At 39.2% G+C, this 20381-nt stretch overlaps 1 protein-coding gene across 5 annotated transcripts in view; it reads right to left on the reverse strand.

Moving 5' to 3' along the window:
* Positions 1 to 20381, reverse strand: part of si:ch73-242m19.1 — a 39907-nt gene that overhangs the window by 11532 nt on the left and 7994 nt on the right. Inside the window, exons 2-29 of one of the 5 annotated variants that reach the window (XM_044167657.1) lie at positions 16766 to 17154; positions 14995 to 15067; positions 14682 to 14792; positions 14448 to 14561; positions 13589 to 13783; positions 13385 to 13478; positions 12394 to 12545; positions 12130 to 12282; positions 11136 to 11237; positions 10643 to 10807; positions 10441 to 10532; positions 9964 to 10099; positions 9599 to 9802; positions 8490 to 8822; positions 7951 to 8151; positions 7359 to 7480; positions 7028 to 7256; positions 6736 to 6938; positions 5231 to 5383; positions 4812 to 4905; positions 4590 to 4724; positions 3614 to 3741; positions 3405 to 3516; positions 3258 to 3307; positions 2957 to 3127; positions 2203 to 2320; positions 1694 to 1868; positions 308 to 446 (exon numbers count right to left, since the gene is read on the reverse strand). In XM_044167657.1, coding sequence (XP_044023592.1) covers positions 308 to 446; positions 1694 to 1868; positions 2203 to 2320; positions 2957 to 3127; positions 3258 to 3307; positions 3405 to 3516; positions 3614 to 3741; positions 4590 to 4724; positions 4812 to 4905; positions 5231 to 5383; positions 6736 to 6938; positions 7028 to 7256; positions 7359 to 7480; positions 7951 to 8151; positions 8490 to 8822; positions 9599 to 9802; positions 9964 to 10099; positions 10441 to 10532; positions 10643 to 10807; positions 11136 to 11237; positions 12130 to 12282; positions 12394 to 12545; positions 13385 to 13478; positions 13589 to 13783; positions 14448 to 14561; positions 14682 to 14792; positions 14995 to 15067; positions 16766 to 16905 — 4094 coding nt within the window. In that variant the 5' untranslated portion in view covers positions 16906 to 17154. Of the gene's footprint in view, positions 1 to 307; positions 447 to 1693; positions 1869 to 2202; positions 2321 to 2956; positions 3128 to 3257; positions 3308 to 3404; positions 3517 to 3613; positions 3742 to 4589; positions 4725 to 4811; positions 4906 to 5230; positions 5384 to 6735; positions 6939 to 7027; positions 7257 to 7358; positions 7481 to 7950; positions 8152 to 8489; positions 8823 to 9598; positions 9803 to 9963; positions 10100 to 10440; positions 10533 to 10642; positions 10808 to 11135; positions 11238 to 12129; positions 12283 to 12393; positions 12546 to 13384; positions 13479 to 13588; positions 13784 to 14447; positions 14562 to 14681; positions 14793 to 14994; positions 15079 to 16765; positions 17155 to 20381 lie in introns of those variants that run through there. The other 4 variants (XM_044167658.1, XM_044167660.1, XM_044167656.1 and 1 more) reach the window with 4 other exon arrangements.

Raw genomic sequence — 20381 nt, forward strand, 5'->3', positions numbered from 1 at the left:
TAACTGCTAAATTGGTGTAAATCTCGTCTAAAGCTCTTTCTCCTTTTTAGTTTTACCCAAGACTGTTTTTGTGACCTGGCAGAAAGAAAAATGTATTTTTGTGAAAAATTTGTGGGGAAAATCGCAAAGTCAAAGGGAGACAGTAGACATAGTAGCATAACAAAAGGGAACCAGCAACAACATCACCACTGAAAGCAAATACAAAAAAGAAACAACAGTTGCATGCATGCCTTTAAATAAAGTGTGATAGAAAGTCAGTGAGGGCATAGAAAAACAACAACAGTTTCTACTCCTCAGAGTCACTGACCTGACGAGGTGTCTAACAGCAGTATCAAACTGCAGGAGGACGACCTGCCTGCGCAGCTGCAGCAGGCGGCCGACAGACTCTGGGCTGCTGGGATCAGACAGACGGTCGACCTGACTCTGGATCTCCAGCAGCTCTGCTCCTGTACAGCACCCAGAGGAGGACACATACATGTAATGGGATTTCTGTGATTGAACAGAAACAGATTGAATTCAACATACTGGTTTATATATGGTTATTATCTTTTATTAGATACTGAATATTGCTTGGTCAGTGTTGTCAATTTGAGATTCAATAGATCTTCTTAACTGACCATGAAAGTTGTCTGTAAAATATTTTGCTCATACATTTTATGTATGTCCATTGTCTATAAATTAATTATGTAACTCCTTTATCTCTTAAATTTTTCTTATGTTTCTTTTAATTTAAATTTCTAAACTTTTTAAACTGTAGACTAACATCATATACATATATCTATCACTACCATTAAGTAATATTGTTTTAGATATTTCAATCAAATGTACATCATATCATAGCACATTTGCCCCTGTGTTTCTTTTCAGTCTACTGCAATATCAATAATCTGACAAATATGCAGTATTAGTTTACACTAAAACTGTGGTGGGAAATGGTCTCAATACATATATGATTACTAAACTATATGACCTTAAACTTCAGTTAAACCACGTCTGCAGCAGTTTTAAAGCTGGAGTGTAGGACTTTTACATATAAATGAACGTCCGTCACATTCAAGCCCTTGCCAAACAAGTTCACACACTGCTGATTAAGCCTATCACCGCAAGGTAAATCTCTCTGTATTTCGCAGTATACCAGAGTTTTTAAATCTGGTGTCTGTGGTGACATTCCTGCGCTGGTGCACCGGTAGTGATGCGTTTTATGTCAACCAGCAATGATTGGTTTGCCAGAGCTGAAGGGGGGAGCAACGGTAGCGACGGTGTAGGCTACAGCAACTAGGGGTATGGCGGAAAAACCTAAGAAGCGTCCAAGAAGAGTTTCTGATGCTCCAGAGAAAAAAGAAACTTTCAGAGGAAGGATTACTGTCAAAAAAACAAAGCAATCGATGGTGAGGACAAACATGGATAACCACTGGCGTAGCTTTTCCTCATTGGAGAGCGCTGAAAGAAGAGAAGGGACTGAGGGCAGACACGGATGTCGTGTTTCTGCTGGTTTACGTTACATTCAGATACTTTTTAGATTCAGATTAATAATACAAAATATAAATCAACAATATTATTATGTATTATTACAGGTTAAGATAAGACTTTATTGATCTTCAGGGGGGAAATTCACAAGCTACCCTGTAACAGAGTATTTCTACACTTTGGTATTACTGCTTTTACTTAGGTTTTGTTTATAAGATCCACCTACCGATGCCTTCAGTGCCTCCCCAGTCAGCTGCGAGTGAGCCTGGTACGTCCTGTCCTCTCATGTAGCTAGAGGTGTCTTCTGTGTTTCCCAGTCTGGAGAAACTAACCAGGTAATAAATTATGTCATGAAGACCTGACACTATCTGCAGACTGTGATGGAGAGCTGTGGCAGATGCCTGTTGAAATCAGAACAACAGAGGGGCAAATTACTGACAAACAGTACAAGAAAATAAATTCCAGAGGTTTAGACCCTAAAAATTATGTGAAAAGTGAATTAAAGACACCCGTGTAGTTTATAACTTGTCTGAAATGTTCTCTTCCATCAACATGTGACCCAGGAGGACAAAAGCAAGCACTAAAATACTACACATAAACACTGATCTACCAGCTCTGTGGTCCACCACTGCTTCAAAATTATTCATGGTCTTTAGAAAAGCATGAAAGTGAAAGCAGCTAAATTTATCATGTGTTGTGCTGTTTATTAATAGTCTCAATGCGTTTAAACCTCACCGAAACATTCAGGGTTTTGAACATGTGAAGCACTTCAGAGAAGTGAGGGATAAACCACAAGTTGAGGAGAGTTTTGCCATCTGCAGACAACAGCTGCTGCGGCCGACACTGAAAGGTCCTATTAGGGAGAAAGGTTTGATTAATACATCAGCACAATACAGCTGTGTTTTTATGTACAAACCTTTTCTGGTTTTGCACGTTCGTAACACCTGCAAACTGACTCTAAACCATAATGTTTGAGGGGTGGAGATGTACTCATGTCCCCTTAAATACCCTGCACCTAGTCTTCACCCTTTAAAATCTGACACCAAGAGGTGAGAATATACAAATTAAGACTTTTTTTGAACATTTAGATTTATTTATGGCATATTTTTCCATAGTCCTGAGCATAACATACATAACATACGCACATTACTGTTAGTGTGCATTAACATAAAGATCTTATGAATACGTGTGGAGACTTCCTGGTGCAGTATCTTTTGAGTATATATATTTTTTTTCTTTTTCTTTAGGGTGTTCATCATAGAAGCTTTCAGCCTGTTGGTATATTTATGGCTGTTGTAACCATTTTTATACATTTTAACCTGGCAACAATCTGACTGGGATAGAAATGTTGTCTGTTCAAACAAATTTGTGATTTGGAGTCTGGTGTGCAAGCGTTTCTCTTTTCATCAATGCCTACATGTGATGTGCATACGATTATTCTTCTATTTTGCACATTAATAATAATACGTAAAATTTAAGCTGGTTGTACCTGGGCTCCAGGTCAACTCCTGAATCCAAAATCACTTTGGGCTCGCCGGTTTTCCCAATCATAAAGTGGGACTGACGGATGGAGGGGATGTCGTCCAAAAAGAAGGTTAGACTGTAGTAATGTGCAACAATCTGCGCTCTCACACAATACTGAGATATCTGTGTGCTGAATCTGTGAAAAAATCGTCAGACACAGTATTTACCTCCAACATGCTGTTATCTAGAGTGAGGGGGAAAAAAACTCAGTAAGGCTGTATATTGTCTTGTAACAAAAGGAATGCAGATGCTTTTCATGGACATACTTGTTGAGATAGTCGATTATGAGCCTCCTTTTGATCTTTGCAGTTTCCTCCTGCAGTGTGAGAGAAATTAATTTTACTTCACGGGCAGCCAATTTCATTTATCATTCTGCTCAGCCGTCTGAGAATCCACCACTGTGCGCAACTCACTGGGGTTTTTATAAGACCCCCCACGGCCTGTTTCTTCTCCATAAATGAATTCAGCATCTCGTCACGCAGACCCACTTTTTCCAGCTGGATGGACACAAAGGCTTCCATCAGCCTGGAGTAACAAACAAGATTCTGTTTATTAAAGTGCCAGCACAAAAGCGCTGTTAATCAACACCGGTGTAATGTATTCTTCAAGTGGGGGAAATTACCTCTCTTTGGTGGTGGTGGGAGTTCTTGCTGAGCCTTTGGAAGGTGAAGCATTAGATTTTTCCTGCAGGTTGTTGGTGTCACTTCCATCAAATTTTACATCTTTATCAGAACGAAGGGCTACTTCACTCTGAGAATAAATTGGGAAACAAACTGAAATAACCTGAAATATTTGAACAGCAGTTTATTTATGTTAAAGCATGAACCAGTGGTGGAAGAAGTATTCAGATCCTTTACTTTAGTAAAAGTACCAATACATTAATATAAAAATACTCCATTACAAGTAAAAGCTCTGCATTCAAAATCCTAATAAGTGAAAATACAGAAGTATCAGGAAAATGTACTTAAAGTATCAAAAGTAAAAGTACTCGTTCTGCAGAAAAATGGCCCCTGTGACTGATATATTATTATATCTGACATTATTAGATTGTTAATATGAATCAATGTGTAAGCAGCATTTTGCTGTTGTAGCTGGTAGAAGAGGAGCAAGTTTATCTACTTTATACACAGTTTGTTTTTTAAGTCCATTGGTTCCCAACGTAGGGGTCGGGGCCCTCCACAGGGTCACAAGCTGAATCCCCGAGATTAATAGGGTAGGAAACAAGAAAAAACAAAGTATATTTTGAATTTTTCTCTAATTTTTGCTTTTCTAGTGAAGAATTGGATAATTTTACCTCTTTGGGCCTCTAACAGTTATTTAAATGAAACCATGTGAGAAGTTAAAAGAAGAAATGTCTTGGTGGAACTGCTAACAACTCATCTGAAATGTGACAAGGGGCCCCATATAGACACAGCTTTTTTGTGAAGGGTTGCAAGCCAAAAACACTTGCTAAACACTTGGGAAACACTTGTTTAATCTTTAACAGTATGTTGTGTTTTATAAGCATATCATGTGTCTTTAATGTAAAAACTAAATGTGAAAAGTAACTAGCAACTACAGCTGTCAGATAAACGTACTAAGTTAGAGTTAATACACACCTCAGCTGAAGACGTCACACTCTCTGCCCAATGACAAAGACAAACCAGTTTCACAGCACTTAACAAAGCGTTCTTCTGTGTAACCTGACAGGCCAGAGTCACCTGGAGGTTTTCTATACTCTGTTTGTTCATAAGCTGTGAAGAGATAAGAAAAGGAATAAATTCAGTGAGTGTTAGGTTGATTCATTTGCTAATAAACCCAAGCATTTAATTTTACCGCACGTGAATAACTGCCTCCTCTGAGCTGAAGCTGAACCTCCCGATCTGGTTCTCGTCCAGTTCCTGGATGCTCAGAGGGAGGCGGGACGGGGTGAACCTGCAGCAGACGTAACATACTTCACTGCTCATGTAGAAAAGCAGAAATAATAGAGCACACGTGGAGAGGCAGGGATATGAGGGGGAAATGTGCATACAGTATTTCTGGACTGCCTGTGAGACAAATCCTAATGTGTTTTATATTAATAAAGAACATGCTCTGCCAAGGACTGCTATCTGACTTTAATGCGTGGCTGACTTTGATATAAGAGCAGTTAGATTATTAATAATTGATGCATCTGACTGGAAAGTGGTAAGAAGTGAAAGACAACATAAACTATGTCCATTGGGAGATTTTAATGATGGAAATAGGACATGTTATTTACCTGTCCACGGAGCTGTCATCTTCCAGTATCGCTGTGATAAAAACAGGCCTCTGCTCTGCTTTGTCTTTCTGTTCAGCGACCTCGAACTGCACCGGCCTCAGGTAAAGGTGGAAGTCATCGAAGCCGAGCTCTGAAGCCACGTTTCTGTACAACCTGTAAAGAATTGTTGAATGTTACAGTGTATATATATATATATATATATATATATATATATATATATATATATATATATATATATATATATATATATATATATATATATATATATATATATATATATATATATATATATATATATATATATATATATATATATATATATATATATATATATATATATATATATATATATATATATATATATATATATATGTATATATATATAGTATAATATATGTATATATATATATATATATATATATATATATATATATATATATAGTATAATATAGTATATATGTATATATATATACACAGTATAATAACTAATTTGAACAATTACACTGGATCATTTCTGCACGTTCAGTAATGTTACCAGACCAACGTCAGAAGACTATTTGTCCTCTAATGGAAGTTGCCCAAGTTAACCAATAATTAGCCATAAAGCCAGCTATTGACCTCTGACCTCCCACAAAATTCACGCAAACCTTTTTCTGACACAATTTTGATTATGAATGGCCTCAGTATCTTTGGCTCAGGTTATAGAAATTACATGGGAGGAAATGAGAGAGGCTGTTTTTGTCTTTGCTCAGAAAACTGAAAATGATTTTCGGCCAATGAGAGGTCATGTTACTGCTCAGTTTGTTAGATCTTATTGGATACCATTTAGTATTCCATGTGTCTTTACATTATTGTAAGTTGTGGACAAAATGGAAATTGAACACATAAAAGAGGAGAACAATGTAAAATGGATTATGTTAGGAATAAATAAAATGGGGGAAAAAAGCCTTTTAAAAAATGGTTTTACCAATACATTTGCTAAATGTATTCATAATTTAAATATACTACTAGATAATACTAGAGTAAAATTATGAACTGGCATATTTAATGATAGTTTTATTACTTATTCACTAAACATCTGAAACCACTGAGAAAATCAATAATTATGTGTCAACTTCCATACTAAGTTGCTGGTTGGGGCCCCCAGGGACCAACAAGAGGCCGACAAACCAGATATTCATATATTTACAGATTTTGAGTTGTTTTAAGGTGCTATTTAGGTTGTTTCTCAGACAAATTTTTTTTTGATTGTTTTAGAAATTCATGATTCTATTATGGTATTTCTGTCTAATTCTGATTTGTAGCCTATTTTGTGTTCTCAGTCTTCTCTGTGTTCTCAATGAGGCTTTTCTGCTTAAATAAAGGTTAAAATATAAATCTATCTATGTGTGTGCATGTATACACGTGGCCCCAAAAATTCTTGAGTTTTATACTGAGAATGTAAAAACAAATGCACAGGTCACTTTGCAAGAACCTTTTTACCCCGGCGTGAGTGTTATCTTAACTGTGCCAGATGTGCAGTCTCTGCAGCCGACTCCAGCAGACGATGGCGGATGGTGACGAGCTCTAGTAGCTTCGAGAAAGTTTCCACAGTATACAACTGTCTCTCTCTTCCCTGCGCCATGTCCTTCTCCTCTGCCGATCTTACTAACGACAGCCCCACCTTTTGGACCAAAATCGGGTCCTCAAAAAACACATCTGAGAACAACTGACAGTGGACAAAAAGAGGTTACATTTATTTGCTTCATTATTTTATGTAAATTGATTTAAATAGATTCTCAAGAAAGAAAAACCTACATCGTTCTGTATCTGAGAGCTGTAGGAGGCTCCGGGTGAAGCCAGGTGGCTCCAGCTCTGCAGGGCCTGCTGCAGGAGCTTCTGTCGCAGAACGAGTTTGTCAGTGATGCTTGTGGCTCGGTGCAGCTGACAGAGCTCTGTGTAAGCCTGAGCTAAACTGTGATAGACTGCAGAAGCCAGGCAGAGGGACGGATGAACCTCCAGGAGGAATATGTTCATCAGCGCAGGGCTGCAAACACGACACAAGAAGGAAACATAGAGGTATTACGACCACAAAATAATGAACTTTTGGAGGATACCAAGTTCAGGGTAGACTTCTGTATTTTCTTGCCTGCTGCCTCCAAGTGAGACCAGATGTTCGGGAACGTAGTTTGGTGGAAGGCCATAGTCATGAATGGAGCCTTTGTGGTCGTCTCTCCAGATGCGTTGGAGGTGCTGCCGTTGTTTTTCAATCTGATGAGACAAACAACACAATGTGTCACAACATGCAAGCTATAGATTAAAATAACATACAAGGCGAGACCAAACTAAATAAGGTGTAATAGTATCCAAGAGGAAATTAGCCTGACATGCAACACTGTTGCTTTTACACATCAAGATTGGTTTAAAAAAAGATACATTTTTCCACAAAACACCAGTTATTTCATTCAAACTATGGCTGCAACTAACATTTATTTTCATTATTGACTAATCTGCTGATTGTAAATGTAACTGTCCAGCCAACAGTTACATTTCATTTACTATCATATTTGAGGCTGGAACCAGCAAATATTTGCCATTTCTGCTTGAAAAATGACTGAAACGATTAATCAATTATCAAAATATTTGCAGACTTTCGTTGCATCTCTAATTCAAACAGCAGCATTCAAACATTTGCATTCTGCACATTCACACATGAATACAATCCTTTGCGGACTTTTCACCTGATTGTTCAAAATGTCTCTGATCAGCTGCTGGTGGCTTCGCAGGCAGCTTATCTCAGCTCTGTAGGCCTGAACAAAGTAATCCTGGTTCAGGTCCAGTTGTGGCCTACTGTGCATGATGTCAGTAATAACTTGAGCCAACGCAAACCTCTCCTCAGTCCCTGCTGCATGCTGGTAGGCCTCGTAGTAACAGTTCAAGAGCTGCAGAACAAGGAGAAACCAAAAGTTAATGGCATGAAAAGCGGCTTGTTGATCGATGAACCTGACTTCCTTTGGAAAATGAGAAATTAAACAGGCAAATACATATTCCAGTTGATAGATATGAAGAAAAAGATTAAAACTCATCCAGTAAAATTATTTTATTTGAAATTTGGTCCAATTAAATTCAATAAATGTACTAAAAGTGCTTTAAAAGCCATCACTAATTGGTGTATCAGAAATGACTGAAGTGGCCGATCATATGAAGCACGTAAATAAATGAGAAAAGAGACATGAAAAGCAAATGAACACATCCAAAGTCCCCATTTGTATCACTCTACCTGTACTTTGCTCTCCAAAAACTCCGTCTCACATGTCCACAAGTCAAGAAGCAGTGCAACACGGTCGACATCTGTCCCGGCCCAGGAGTGGATGCCTGCTGTCGAGGTGGCGGCTCTCTCTGCGTTTCCCATTATCCTAATCCTGTTTCTCTGGATGAAGCGTGAGCCGACTAGAAGAAGCTCGTTCTCCAGTTCCTGCAGGTCCTTCAGAGCAGCGTCGTACACGATGTAAAACCCTCTCTGGTCCTGAGTATGGATGAACCGCTCCTCTGCGCTGTAGAAATCATGAAGGTTCTCTACCTCTGCAAACTCCATGAACTCTGAGCAATGGACCTGGAATATGAAGAAGTCATATGCTGTATTCATGCAAACAGGAGAGATCATAAACAGATGGATATTTCTGAACCTTTTAAGAAGCTTTTGGTGGTTCACAGAGGATAAAACAAAGACAACACTGTACAGGCTAATAGGCGACTTTGTGTTTGGTGAACCATAATGCTGCAGGTCATGCAAAAGATGTTCATGTTGGCGAGTTCAGCTACTTGCTACCGTTGAGTGGGTTCAAGATTATTATTCATGCATAAAATGTGATTGCAAAAACACAGAAAATGAACACAGAAAATAAAACCAAAGATAAAAACTTCATAAAAAATAGTCATAACAGATAGCGGTTCATATAGTGGTTGTAAGAAAAATGTGGTACCTCCAAAATCTCAACTTTTCAGAAACTAAAAGAAAATACTCTTCTTCTTCTACTCTTGTTTTAGTTGGATGCTTTTTCTTGGCAAATACTGCTTGGGGCCCCAAAAATCTTGAATCCTTGAAATTTCAAAACAGCTTTTTGAGATATTCTGCTAAATAACAAACAAATGAGACGGAAACTAGCGTGATCTCAAACAGGGCTAATCTACTATTGCAGCCCCACTTTAGGCCGATAAAACTGCTGTACTGCATCATACAAATTGTGTTTAGTGAGTCTTTAGGAAATGAATGAAGCATAAGAAGTAGCATTGCTGTTTCCATACATGCACAGCGGATAAACACATTAATCAAACATGTTTACTATCGTTTTCAGGAATCAGCTGCTGTATGCTTTGACGTGTTCTTACCTTACAGTCAACAGGAGTGTTGTGGCTGTACTGGAGTGAGCCGAGACCTCCTGCCTCTCCTCTTCCTCCTCTGGCTGCATTCATCCAGCCTGTTTCCTCTGCTGTGCTGCACAGCTCTCCTTCCTCCAGCTGCAGACCTGCCAGGTCAAAGGTCAAAGTCCTCTCCACAGAGCGCAGGTAGTTCAGCAACCCAAGAGAGATGCGCTGTGGACGGGAAAAGTTAAGACAAATGGTTCTAACCAGGTCCTTGTTGATTTTTTTTACCGTAAAATTTGTTTTTATTCTGCTTCTTTTTGGCAAACATCATTCAGAACATCTAAGCATCCTCAGGTTGCTACATCATAATGTGCTGCCATTTGCCTCACCTGGAGCTGTCTGAGTTTGAGATGACGCAGGTAAATCAGAGACAGGTAAGCACCTCTGGTTATGATGGGATCTGAGGTTCCTTCCTCTAAACCATCATCCAGACCCAGCAGCTGTAGGCTGTCCTCGAAAGAGTAGCTGTGTTTTATAGAGGGAGCAAAGGCATGGAAAACTGCAATTTTACAGAATACTCCCGTGTTTTATGCATCCAAGGTGAGTGAAAAGTGGCTTTTTCATGATTTAATCAAGAGGATGTATTTTGTCTAATTGATGAAATATACAATGATGTGAAATAGAAAAATGCTGAAAATCTTAACATTAGACAAACAAAAACAGGTAATGTTTGGCATTTTTACTTGGTAAGTGATTAAAAGCGCTACATTCATTATCAAATTGTTGTTGATTAATTTTCTCTTTACCAGCTAATTGTTTCCTTCTTGAAAATGAAAACCTCATAATGTAGCAATATATATACACACCTTTCATTTGTTGCGCTTGAGGATTGACTCCTCACACTCTTCTTCTCATGGCCTCCTCTGCCTCTTGATCTGGTTGGCTGATCATGTGTTTCCTAAAAAGAAAAATTTCACTTTTAATTTAATGTCTTCCAACACAGAGGAAAGCTGAGAGGCTGTTTTTTTTAATCCCACCTCTCTAAGCAGAAAAGTGGATGATACATGCCTGAGTGAGAAAGGCAGCGCTGTAAATACTCGTCCAGATCTCGGAGATCTTGTGCCGTTTTGTCTTACTGCTGTGTGAGACCGATGAGGTCGGTGCAGATTGTAAGTTCCCAACTTGAGCAGCGTGTTCTTTTACAGCCGCGGCCACGTGGGGCAGATCAGGGACCTGATGACATACACAGAAAAGACAACTCAACACCTGATACACAAGATTAAACTTCATGATAAAAATGTAGGTTGTATGAGTTATAAAAACCCGATGAGCCGGGGTTTATTGCATGCGACAGATAACTTAAACAGACTCATCAGTCTAGTACTTCTAGAAATTGAAGGACAAAAAAATTACAGTTGGATACTTTCTGATCAACATAATGAACACTATCTTGAAAAACTATTATGTAGATGATAATTATGGGTCACACACAGTAAGTTGAACAAAAGTTACAACCAACCCATCAATATCAAATTCCACGACATGGAGACCACGCTGTTACCTGAAGAAACCTGCTGTGCATATTCAGCAGCTCATCGACACATTTCTTTTCCTTCAGCTTTGTGACGAGCTTCTGCTGCCACGGATCCCATTTGGGCTTTACCTGCAGGACAGAATCCAGACAGTCGATATCCACTCCTCCTCCCTCCCACCCTCAAACAATTCCTTTAAATTACTTACAACTGGAGACACAAGAAAGAGTGACTGAGAAAGAACGTCAAAATGGGGTGCATTAAAAAGTGATGTGAGAGAAAGAACAGAATAAAAAAAGTTGTTCCTAATACTTGAACAGTACATCAGAACAGCACTGACTACATTATAAACTGTTATTGATACACTCTGTTACTCCTTGACAGTGGTGGAAAGTAACCTCGGAAAGTATGTTTACTCAAGGACTTCACTTAAGTACAATTTTGATATACTTTACTTGAGCATTTCCATTTTCTGCTACTTTATACTTCTACTCCACTACAGTTCAGGGGTAAATATTGTACTTTTTACTCCACTACATTTATTTGATAACTTTAGTTAATTTCCAGATTCAGATTAATAATTCAAAATATAATCCACAAATAAACAATGATGTTGTATTATTATAGGTTAAGACTTGATTGATTTACAAGCTAACCAGCAGTATATAAAGTAATTAAAATGAGCTCGACCTTTACCAGCTGCACCATTACAGTGATGCTTACACATTAATGCATCAATAATTATAATCCAATAATATAATATTCATTGTTCTGAAATGAGCCGTTCTGCATAATGATGCTAATACTTTCGTACTTTACTCAAGTAAAATTTCGAATGCAGGACTTTTACTTGTGACAGAGTATTTCTACACTGTGGTACTGCTACTTTAACTTAAGTAAAAGATCTGAGTACTTTTTCCACCACTGCTCCCTGACAAACCCCAAACTGTCTGGCTTCCCAGGGAAACTTACAAAAACAGTATTTGGAGAGACTATTTTACGATTCAGTTGATTTGCTCTAACCTGAATGAAGGGGATCCAGTTGGCCTCCTTCTTCAGAGCCAAACATGCACTCTTCCTCCCCCACTGGCTCTGTTTGACCTCTGTACCATCGTACTGAGGAAACGTTTTCATCTGCTCTTGTTGTCTGAAAATCGCTCTGAACTCCCTCCATACCTGGTGAGACAGATTCAGACTGACACACTGCTGATAACCGACTTCATATCTAGTGCACAGTCGTAAATATTGCAAGGCTTTTGTTTATATGTTGAATCAGTTCAAAATTACCACGCTGAATAACTCCATCTCGTCTGCGGTGGTCCTGAGTTTTTGAGTGTCATAAGACAGGTGGAAGTGAGCGATCAAAGCCTGCAGCTCAGGTAGAAACTCCTCCAGGTGAACAGTGTGCAGGGGAACATTATCAGCCAGTCCTGAAACACCTGTAGTTGAATGTATTCAGTAATAAACTGTTGTGTGAAATATCTTCTAAAAGCTGTGCACTATTTATTACTTATGCCTGAACATCCCATGTTTTCCTTGCTTTTTTCCTCTTTTTCAGCATTTAGATTGTACATAGTTGCCTGTGTAGATGCATTTTAACAGTTTGCTCTATTATAGTTAGAGATATTGTGTTGTTACAGTTATTTTGTTGTTTTACTCATTTTTTTCACTGCTAAAAGAGAGACTCGTGTTGTTTGGCTGATCCATCAAACTACTGGCCAGAATGCCAGGAAGTTTGGTCCAGATATTCATGATCCCCAGAAAATAAATCACAATTTTCATTCACTGACCTTGGAAACCGGAGTTGACAAAATTATCACACCACAAGGGCTTTTGATCAAATCACATGGTCTTCATCAGCAGTTGCCATGCGATTGTAGATTTTCACATTCCCATTGGTGGTGAGATTATTTTGTCAGCAAATCCTAATGACTTTGGTGACCCCCCCCCGACTTTTCCTCTAGCTTCATAATTAGCCAGAAATTAGCCCAGAATGTCCACTTGTACACAAGAAGGCTTTTCCTCTTGTGCACCTTTTCATTTTAATGATTCCTCTACCATCACCCAATAGGCAATTTTTACATTATAAGCCCAGATACTAAAAGCAGCTCAAGGAACAAAGCAAAATGGACAGAATAGCAAAATATTCAGTATGTTGTTAGTTTTTTCTACTGTTATAATGTCATATTTCTGATGACGGTGGTTAATTTTTATTGGAATCTACTGTCTCAAGTCTCCAAATGTACATTTTAAGCATACTGGTGGTGTGAAATCTCACCGTCAACATGTTGAGTCTTATGTAAAGTTTCCTCATAAACCTTTGGCTGTGGTTCTTTATTTTTTCTCTCACAAGCTGGTATGTAGTGCAGCACCTGTTAAAGAAGTTTTTTTTCAAACTTTGAAATCAACATTGTAAAATAAAACACCAAAATCCTTGGATAACAGACACATTAAAACTGGATTTTTAAAACTGGATTTTTACCCTGAGGAAGTTGTGAACGGTCTGAACAGAGTGCAGATGGCAGACCAGCCACCGCAGGTAAATGACCACATCTTCCTGAGTGAGCAGACTGGCAGGGTTTCCTTGGCCGGTCAAGATCTTCTCTCTGCTCACCGACAGTCTGCGAGCTCTCTGAACAGCGTCCTCGTACTCACTCGTTAAACATGACACCTGATTCTGAGGGAGAGCAAGTCTGATGTGAGCTGGTGAAGACGCATCAGCCGGAAAGTCGTGCGCAGGCAATAAAAAAAATTTCAAATACTTTGTTTCTTCATGTATTGTGGTATATTTACATATTTGCAGAAGAGCTACGAAAGCTTTATATATATACTTTACATAGCAGTGAAGGTTTTGTTCAGTTTCCTTTACTTCAACAGCAGATTTGAAAGCTTATTTTACTATACTTTTACTTTTTACTATATTTTTTATTAATTTTATTGTTATTACAGCAAAATTTCATTTTCACAGAAGAAAGAACACAGAAGTAAAAAGCTCCCTTCGCCGTGTTTGTCAAGAATTATAATTAGATTTTCTTCCAGTGGTAAGATTATTAAGACCTTCCTTGAATATTCGTAGTGCCAAAAATCTTCAAAAAAAGCAATTTGGGGACGTCACCTTGGGCTCTAGGAAACTGTTCTGACATTTTATAGACCAAACAATTGAGAGAATAATCAGATTAATCAATAATGAAAATAAGATTTAGTAAGATTTGCTCACTGTCAAATTTTCTGCAGAAGCATTAAATGAACTGAGGATGAGCAACCAGAAGAAAACCTCCAGTCATAATGAGTCTTGATGTGTTATTTTTGAAGTGCTGGCAAAATGAGACTCCGGTTGTCACCTTGTAATGAGGATAAAGCTTCTCAGTGACGCTGGTGTGGCGGCAGAATCTCCTCCATCTCAGCATGAGCAGATATTTGATCTGAGCCAAGTGATATGATCTGTCAGTATAGAACTGTAGACAAAGAAGGGAAATTGGTTTAAATGACTTTTCTCTTGTTTCCATTGTATCCGACTAGATATTAAGTCTCTTTTTATGATCTTCTGTTTTCTAGCATGTTGGTACTGTCCTCACCTGGTGCAGTAGTGGAGGCAGACTGTCAGGAGTGTACTCTAAACTCAAGCAACTATCCAGCTCTCTCTGCATGACGTCAGCTGGAGACTGAACCGGCAAAGCTTCAGCTACCTGCAACCAGGAGGAGAGTGGAAGCCAGGAAAGGCTAGTAAGTTACTGAAAAGCCAAATCAAGTTCACGTTGATCTTTAAAGTTAACACTGCATACTATCCTGAGGCTCTAAAGTTTTTAATGACCTAGAAACTGACAAATTAATTTTCTGTAGCCCTCAGACTGTCCTTGATAAAAATAAGATTTAAATTTTTAGTCTCACCTGAAGCTCTCGCCTCAGTGCATGTTCCCTCTCCACACGGAAGAAAGAAATATCCTTTGGAGGTGGAACAGAACTGAAACAAAGCTAGAAATTAATTTTAAAAAAACTCTTGGCCAAACAGCATTTAAAACAAGACTATGTTACTTTTAAAAGACAGAATAAAAAAAGCATTTATACAAATTAAAAGTTGAACTCATTAGCAATAAAATACATCTTTGCTCAATTCAACACACTTTGGGGGTTTTGCTAGTACAGCCTTCTGTCTGGTTTGACCAGTGGCTAATGTTAGCAACTGACTATATGTGACATTACTGGATCAGTTTGGAGATTTTACTCTACTCGTTGTGCTACATGTTTTAGCATTAGCTTTATCGTGGCCATAGTGGCTTTTGTTCATAAAATGTTACATGGTCTGGCTTTAAGAATACTTTTTTTAACAAGAGTCTACAGCAATGCTAACGGTTCGACACAGCATTGAGCTAAACAACAGCATGCTAACATGCTGCTATTTAGCAGGTATGTTTACCAGGTTCACCATTTCAGTTTAGCGTATTAGCATGGTAACATTTGCTAGTTAGCACTAAACACAAAGTATGGCAAAGGCTGATGGGAATGGCATTAGTTTTGCCAGTATTTGGTTATAAAACAAAGTATTGGACAAATTAAAATGTTGACCTGATGATGATGCTAGAGGAAAAGTTAAGGAATCACCAAAGATATTACAATTCATCCTCTAGCAAATATGTGTAGCAAATTTCAAGGCAATTCATCCAATACTTGTCCACATATTTCAGTCAAAGCTACAAATGTCAACCTCATGGTGGTGCTAGAGGAAAAGTCAGGGGATCACCAAATTCAGTAGGATTCATCATCTGGGGACCATGAATGTCTGTACAAAATTTCATGACAACCCAATAAAATGTTGTTAAGATATTTCAGCCTGAACCAAAGTGGTGGAACGACCCACCAACACTGCCACCTAGACGCACGCCACTAGCATGGCTAAAAGTTAGTTGACAGTGAATGAGGATTTGCTATATAAACACTAATAACAACTGGTGCCCAAAACATTTTGAAAATTAGTAAAGTATTCCACATTTAATTGTAATCATGTTTTCACTGAGAATAAATCTGCCTGATTTAAGTTTCACCTACCAGGAAATCTAGACAGTTTAAAAGAGACATTAAAGCTCCCCTCCAGACATGTTTTAAGACATATAAAAAAAGAATCTGCTTAGAATAATAATTTGTCTGATGGTTTTTCCACAAAAACATCACATTAGTGTAAAATGCATACTGGACCACGATTGGCTCCAAACCAGTAGCCCAGAACGGACAAACCAAACACTGGCTCTAGATAGAGCCTTTCTCATTCTTCGCGTATTTCTCCTATAGGCTTGGAACGGGAGGGTGAGGCGAGCAGTATCTCTATAAGCGGTATTCAAATGGTTGCAAATTGCAATTTCACCGCTAGATGACACTAGATCCTACACACTGCTCCTTTAAACTCAGATTTAAGGTGAGCACAGAGAAAATCTTCAGCAGATGAATGTGAAAACAGCCTTCTAGTTTCAAACTCTGCACATACCACTCTGCAGAGTGAAGGTCAAACATCCAACAAGAAGCAAAATACATTTTTGAGTGGAGGGGGACTCTAAGTTCCACCTACATGGCAATATAAACAGTTTAAAACAAACACTTTGAATTATTTGCAGCTGTTATCTGACACAGGCATTAATAATAATCACAAACATCAGCCAAGCTTACACACCTGTAACATTTGGAGGGCACTGTTCCTTGGGAAACTCCATTCTCTTCAGTTTCCACCCTGAGTGCTGAGAGTTGATGTGACAGCTCTGCCTCCATCTGCTCCACTTTAACAGAGGAGGAAACTCTGTACACGTCACACATGGCAGACCTTCTCTTTGTTCGGGATCAACACGTTTAGAAACTGGGAAATCCAAACATTTCAAATATTTTAAAAAAATACACCTCCTGTCCTGCCAAATCTCTGCCTCCACATGCTGACTTGTTGTGGTGTATCCATGACATCCATGCAGCCGGGCTTCCTCTCCCATTTCCTGTCCTTCATTTGGACTCAGACAGTGAAAGCATTTGATCTGTAGAGGGCTCCAACGTTTCACTGGAATCCTCCTTTTCCTAGAATGATATGTCGTCAATACTGTTGGGCTTTTTGGATATTTAGCACTTTAACTGTAATTTGTAATATACAGTACAGTATGTAAATATACAATTATGCACAGTGCACCAGTTGTTGAGCAGCAATCATGCATTCAAAAACCATGACTTAATCTCAGTGGGTCCATTCTTCGTGGATACAGTGTGTGATTGGTTCTTAGCTCATGATGTGATTATCCAATAGGAAATCACCTCCGCGGTGCCTGCAGAGTCAAGTCTGCAGCTGTGCATGTCCTCGAGAGACAGAAATAAAAAAAGGAATATCAAAAAACTCCACATTTGCAGTGGTTCTTTAAGCTTTATTTACATGCACCATCTCTGATACAACCAAGATAGGAATTTGAATTACAACTGGCAATGTCAACTTGATGTCTTCTTTTTTTTTTGTAGGCGCAATAGGAAGAAATGGAGTTTGAATATTGGCAGTGACTCAAAATTAATGTAGAACAAAAAGCTTCAAGTCAGTATTTTGTATATTTAAGATGAAATCATCCACATGAAGCTACAAAAATGATATTTGGAAGAACAGATGTGCAGAATGTATTTTTGTAAAATCAAAAATGAAGCGAATGGGATTCAATATTTCTGTGACATTAATGTCAATTAAATTCAACAGGGCGTAACATTTAGATTTTCTCATTGGAGGGCACTATTTCAGGTAACATTTGTGTTCATTGCCAGTCCTGATCAATACCCGATTGAGGTGGTCACAATGCTGAACAGACTATTAAAACAAAAGTGCTTTTACACAGCTCTGCCACATGTCATATGAAAAAGCAGAAAATATGTACATGTGGAAAAGAAAATAAATAAAATTTCAATTTAACAAGCAGACAAATTCAGTGAAAATTGACAGTTACCAGCTGATAAAAAATGTAAAACTAAAAAAAGTTCATCCTGCTGTTCCTACAAAAACTGTGCTGATGTTGATTTATTGTTTTGCCCTTACAGCACTGGTTCCTAATATTTATACACTGTATATCCTCTTATTTCCACTTATTTAAATGCAGAAATATTTTGGCAATATTTAAAATACTGTGGTTGTTTCTTTCTCAAATGGCAAAAATGGCTCTAAGATACTACACAACCTCCTGTCACAGGGTTGGAAACACTATTTTACCCAGCACCTGCTATAGTGCTGATAACAAAAGGGGAGGCTACTAATGCTGCTCCATCTGCAGCCACTCCCTGCTATCTTCTTATTTATAGCACCAAGAACTCCTTCAAATTAACAAACACCAAAATATTGCAGTTGAGTGCTGTGGAGACTAAGGGTTGTTATTTTAATCCAAATAGTTCTAAGTGTTTGCTAATGTAAATGGTGCCAACTAGAGCTAAATCAAGTCCCTAATTCTGTCCTAAACTCTGTATATCGAGCAGTACTTCCAATATTGCAGTAAGTGTGGGGTGGGGTGGGGGGTGAAAAGGGAAGAAACAGCATGTTATCAAGACTTCAGTAATGCACCTCATCAGAAGGAACAGAATTCACAGTAATGTCACTAAAATCACAGGGTAAAAGTTGCTAAATAAAACGTTACAAAACAAAAACCACACTATGTAGATCAGTTCACATCTTGATAATACTAACCTCTACAGATTGATATTTGGTGCGTGACTGTCCATCAAAGGGGGGGGGAAGCTTTTCATTAACACTTGTTTTTAAATCTTTTAGTCCATTTAGGCTACGTCTCTCAAATTTTTTTTTTAAAAAGTATGTCAAGTATCCTCCACTGAAACGTAATAATGTAACATTCTCTGCAGCTTTTTCTGTAAACAGGCTGTCACTTACAACAGGCTGACAGCTGGTTTGGCAAAAATGTTGGTTTAGGTATGAAAGGGTGTGAAAGAGGAGAGAAAGCAGGGTGAAAACATAATTCATCTTCAGTTTGAAGTATCACTTTGTGATACTGTATGAGTGATTCCCTGAGACTAACACGAGTTGATGCTTTTCATATAGTTTTAACAAAATGTCCTGTACTTCCATTCCAGTGAGTACTGTTGTTCACACCGCCCAGGCATTGATCTTTTTAAAGAATTTTTTTCCTCCTCTGTTAAGACACCATTGTGTGTCTCAGACACTTAGAATACAGTACCAAACTTAATGCCTCACATTAAAAATAAGGGAAAAAAAAAAAAAAAACATGAATACACTTTTACACACTTTCTTCCCTCTAGTTGCACAATGCAGGACAATAAACCCCAATTTACATTTTCCCCCCACTTTGTTTTTTAACCCATGCTGAGCTCTGACAGAGCTTCTCAGCTTGGGACCCAGCTGTGAGGGGAGGTCTGTTTCGAGCTGGAGAAGCTTCCTGAATTCCTGTTGCCGTTCTGGGCGGAGGTGAGGCGAGAGTCGAAGCTGAGGTCCAGGCAATCTGCGTCCATCAGTTCATTGCGGATGATGGAGTCCATGTCACACTCAAGACTGCCGTTGAACACATCCAGGTCCAGATCGGCGGGAAAGCGGTCCTGGCCGGGCAAACCAGAGCCGAGCTGCATAGAGGCGTTCTTGCTGGGAGACTTCAGGTGCGGCTGCTTGGCGTTTGAGTGGCCGGCATCGCTGTCAGAAGTTGACAAGCCAGCTTGCCAACCAGGCACTGAAGAGCTTTGGGCCTGACCTGCACTGGGGTGGTTCACCAACATGTGGTCTTTGCGGAGGAGCATGGCGTTTCGGTGGGAGTTCTGCAGGGCAATGGCAGTGCTGGCCTGGGACATCAGCGGGTCAGACTGGGTGAGCATGACGTTGCTGGGGCTGTGGGAGTCCAGGCTGAGCAGATCCTGCAGGGTCTGGTGGTCGCTGAAGTGCGGGATGCAGGAGAAGGTGGTCTGCTTGTTCTCCTGGATGGTCTGCATGGGTGACTGCCGCAGGCTTGTGATGGACGGTGGGCTAAAAAGAGGGTTAGGCCCGTAGCTGCCAGAGGGGCTACCCAGACTGCTTCCTGAGCAGCTGAAGGTAAACACTGAGCTCCCCTGACCGTTGGCTCCACTGTCTTCCTCTCCAGGAGGAGGCTGCTGGGATGCTGTTAGGCTGATATTGTCTAAAAGGTCATCCATCAGGTTGTCAGAGAGCCCGTCGTTGAGGTTCATGGTACCTGCCAGGTCAGAGAGCCCTGTGGGCCCCGTGGACGGGGACATGCTGCTGGGGCTGGAGTACAGCATCGGGGAAAGGGGCGAGTCGTCATCAGGGA

The sequence above is a fragment of the Siniperca chuatsi genome, linkage group LG15 (genome assembly GCF_020085105.1).
Source record: "Siniperca chuatsi isolate FFG_IHB_CAS linkage group LG15, ASM2008510v1, whole genome shotgun sequence".
Classification (NCBI taxonomy): Eukaryota; Metazoa; Chordata; class Actinopteri; order Centrarchiformes; family Sinipercidae; genus Siniperca; species Siniperca chuatsi.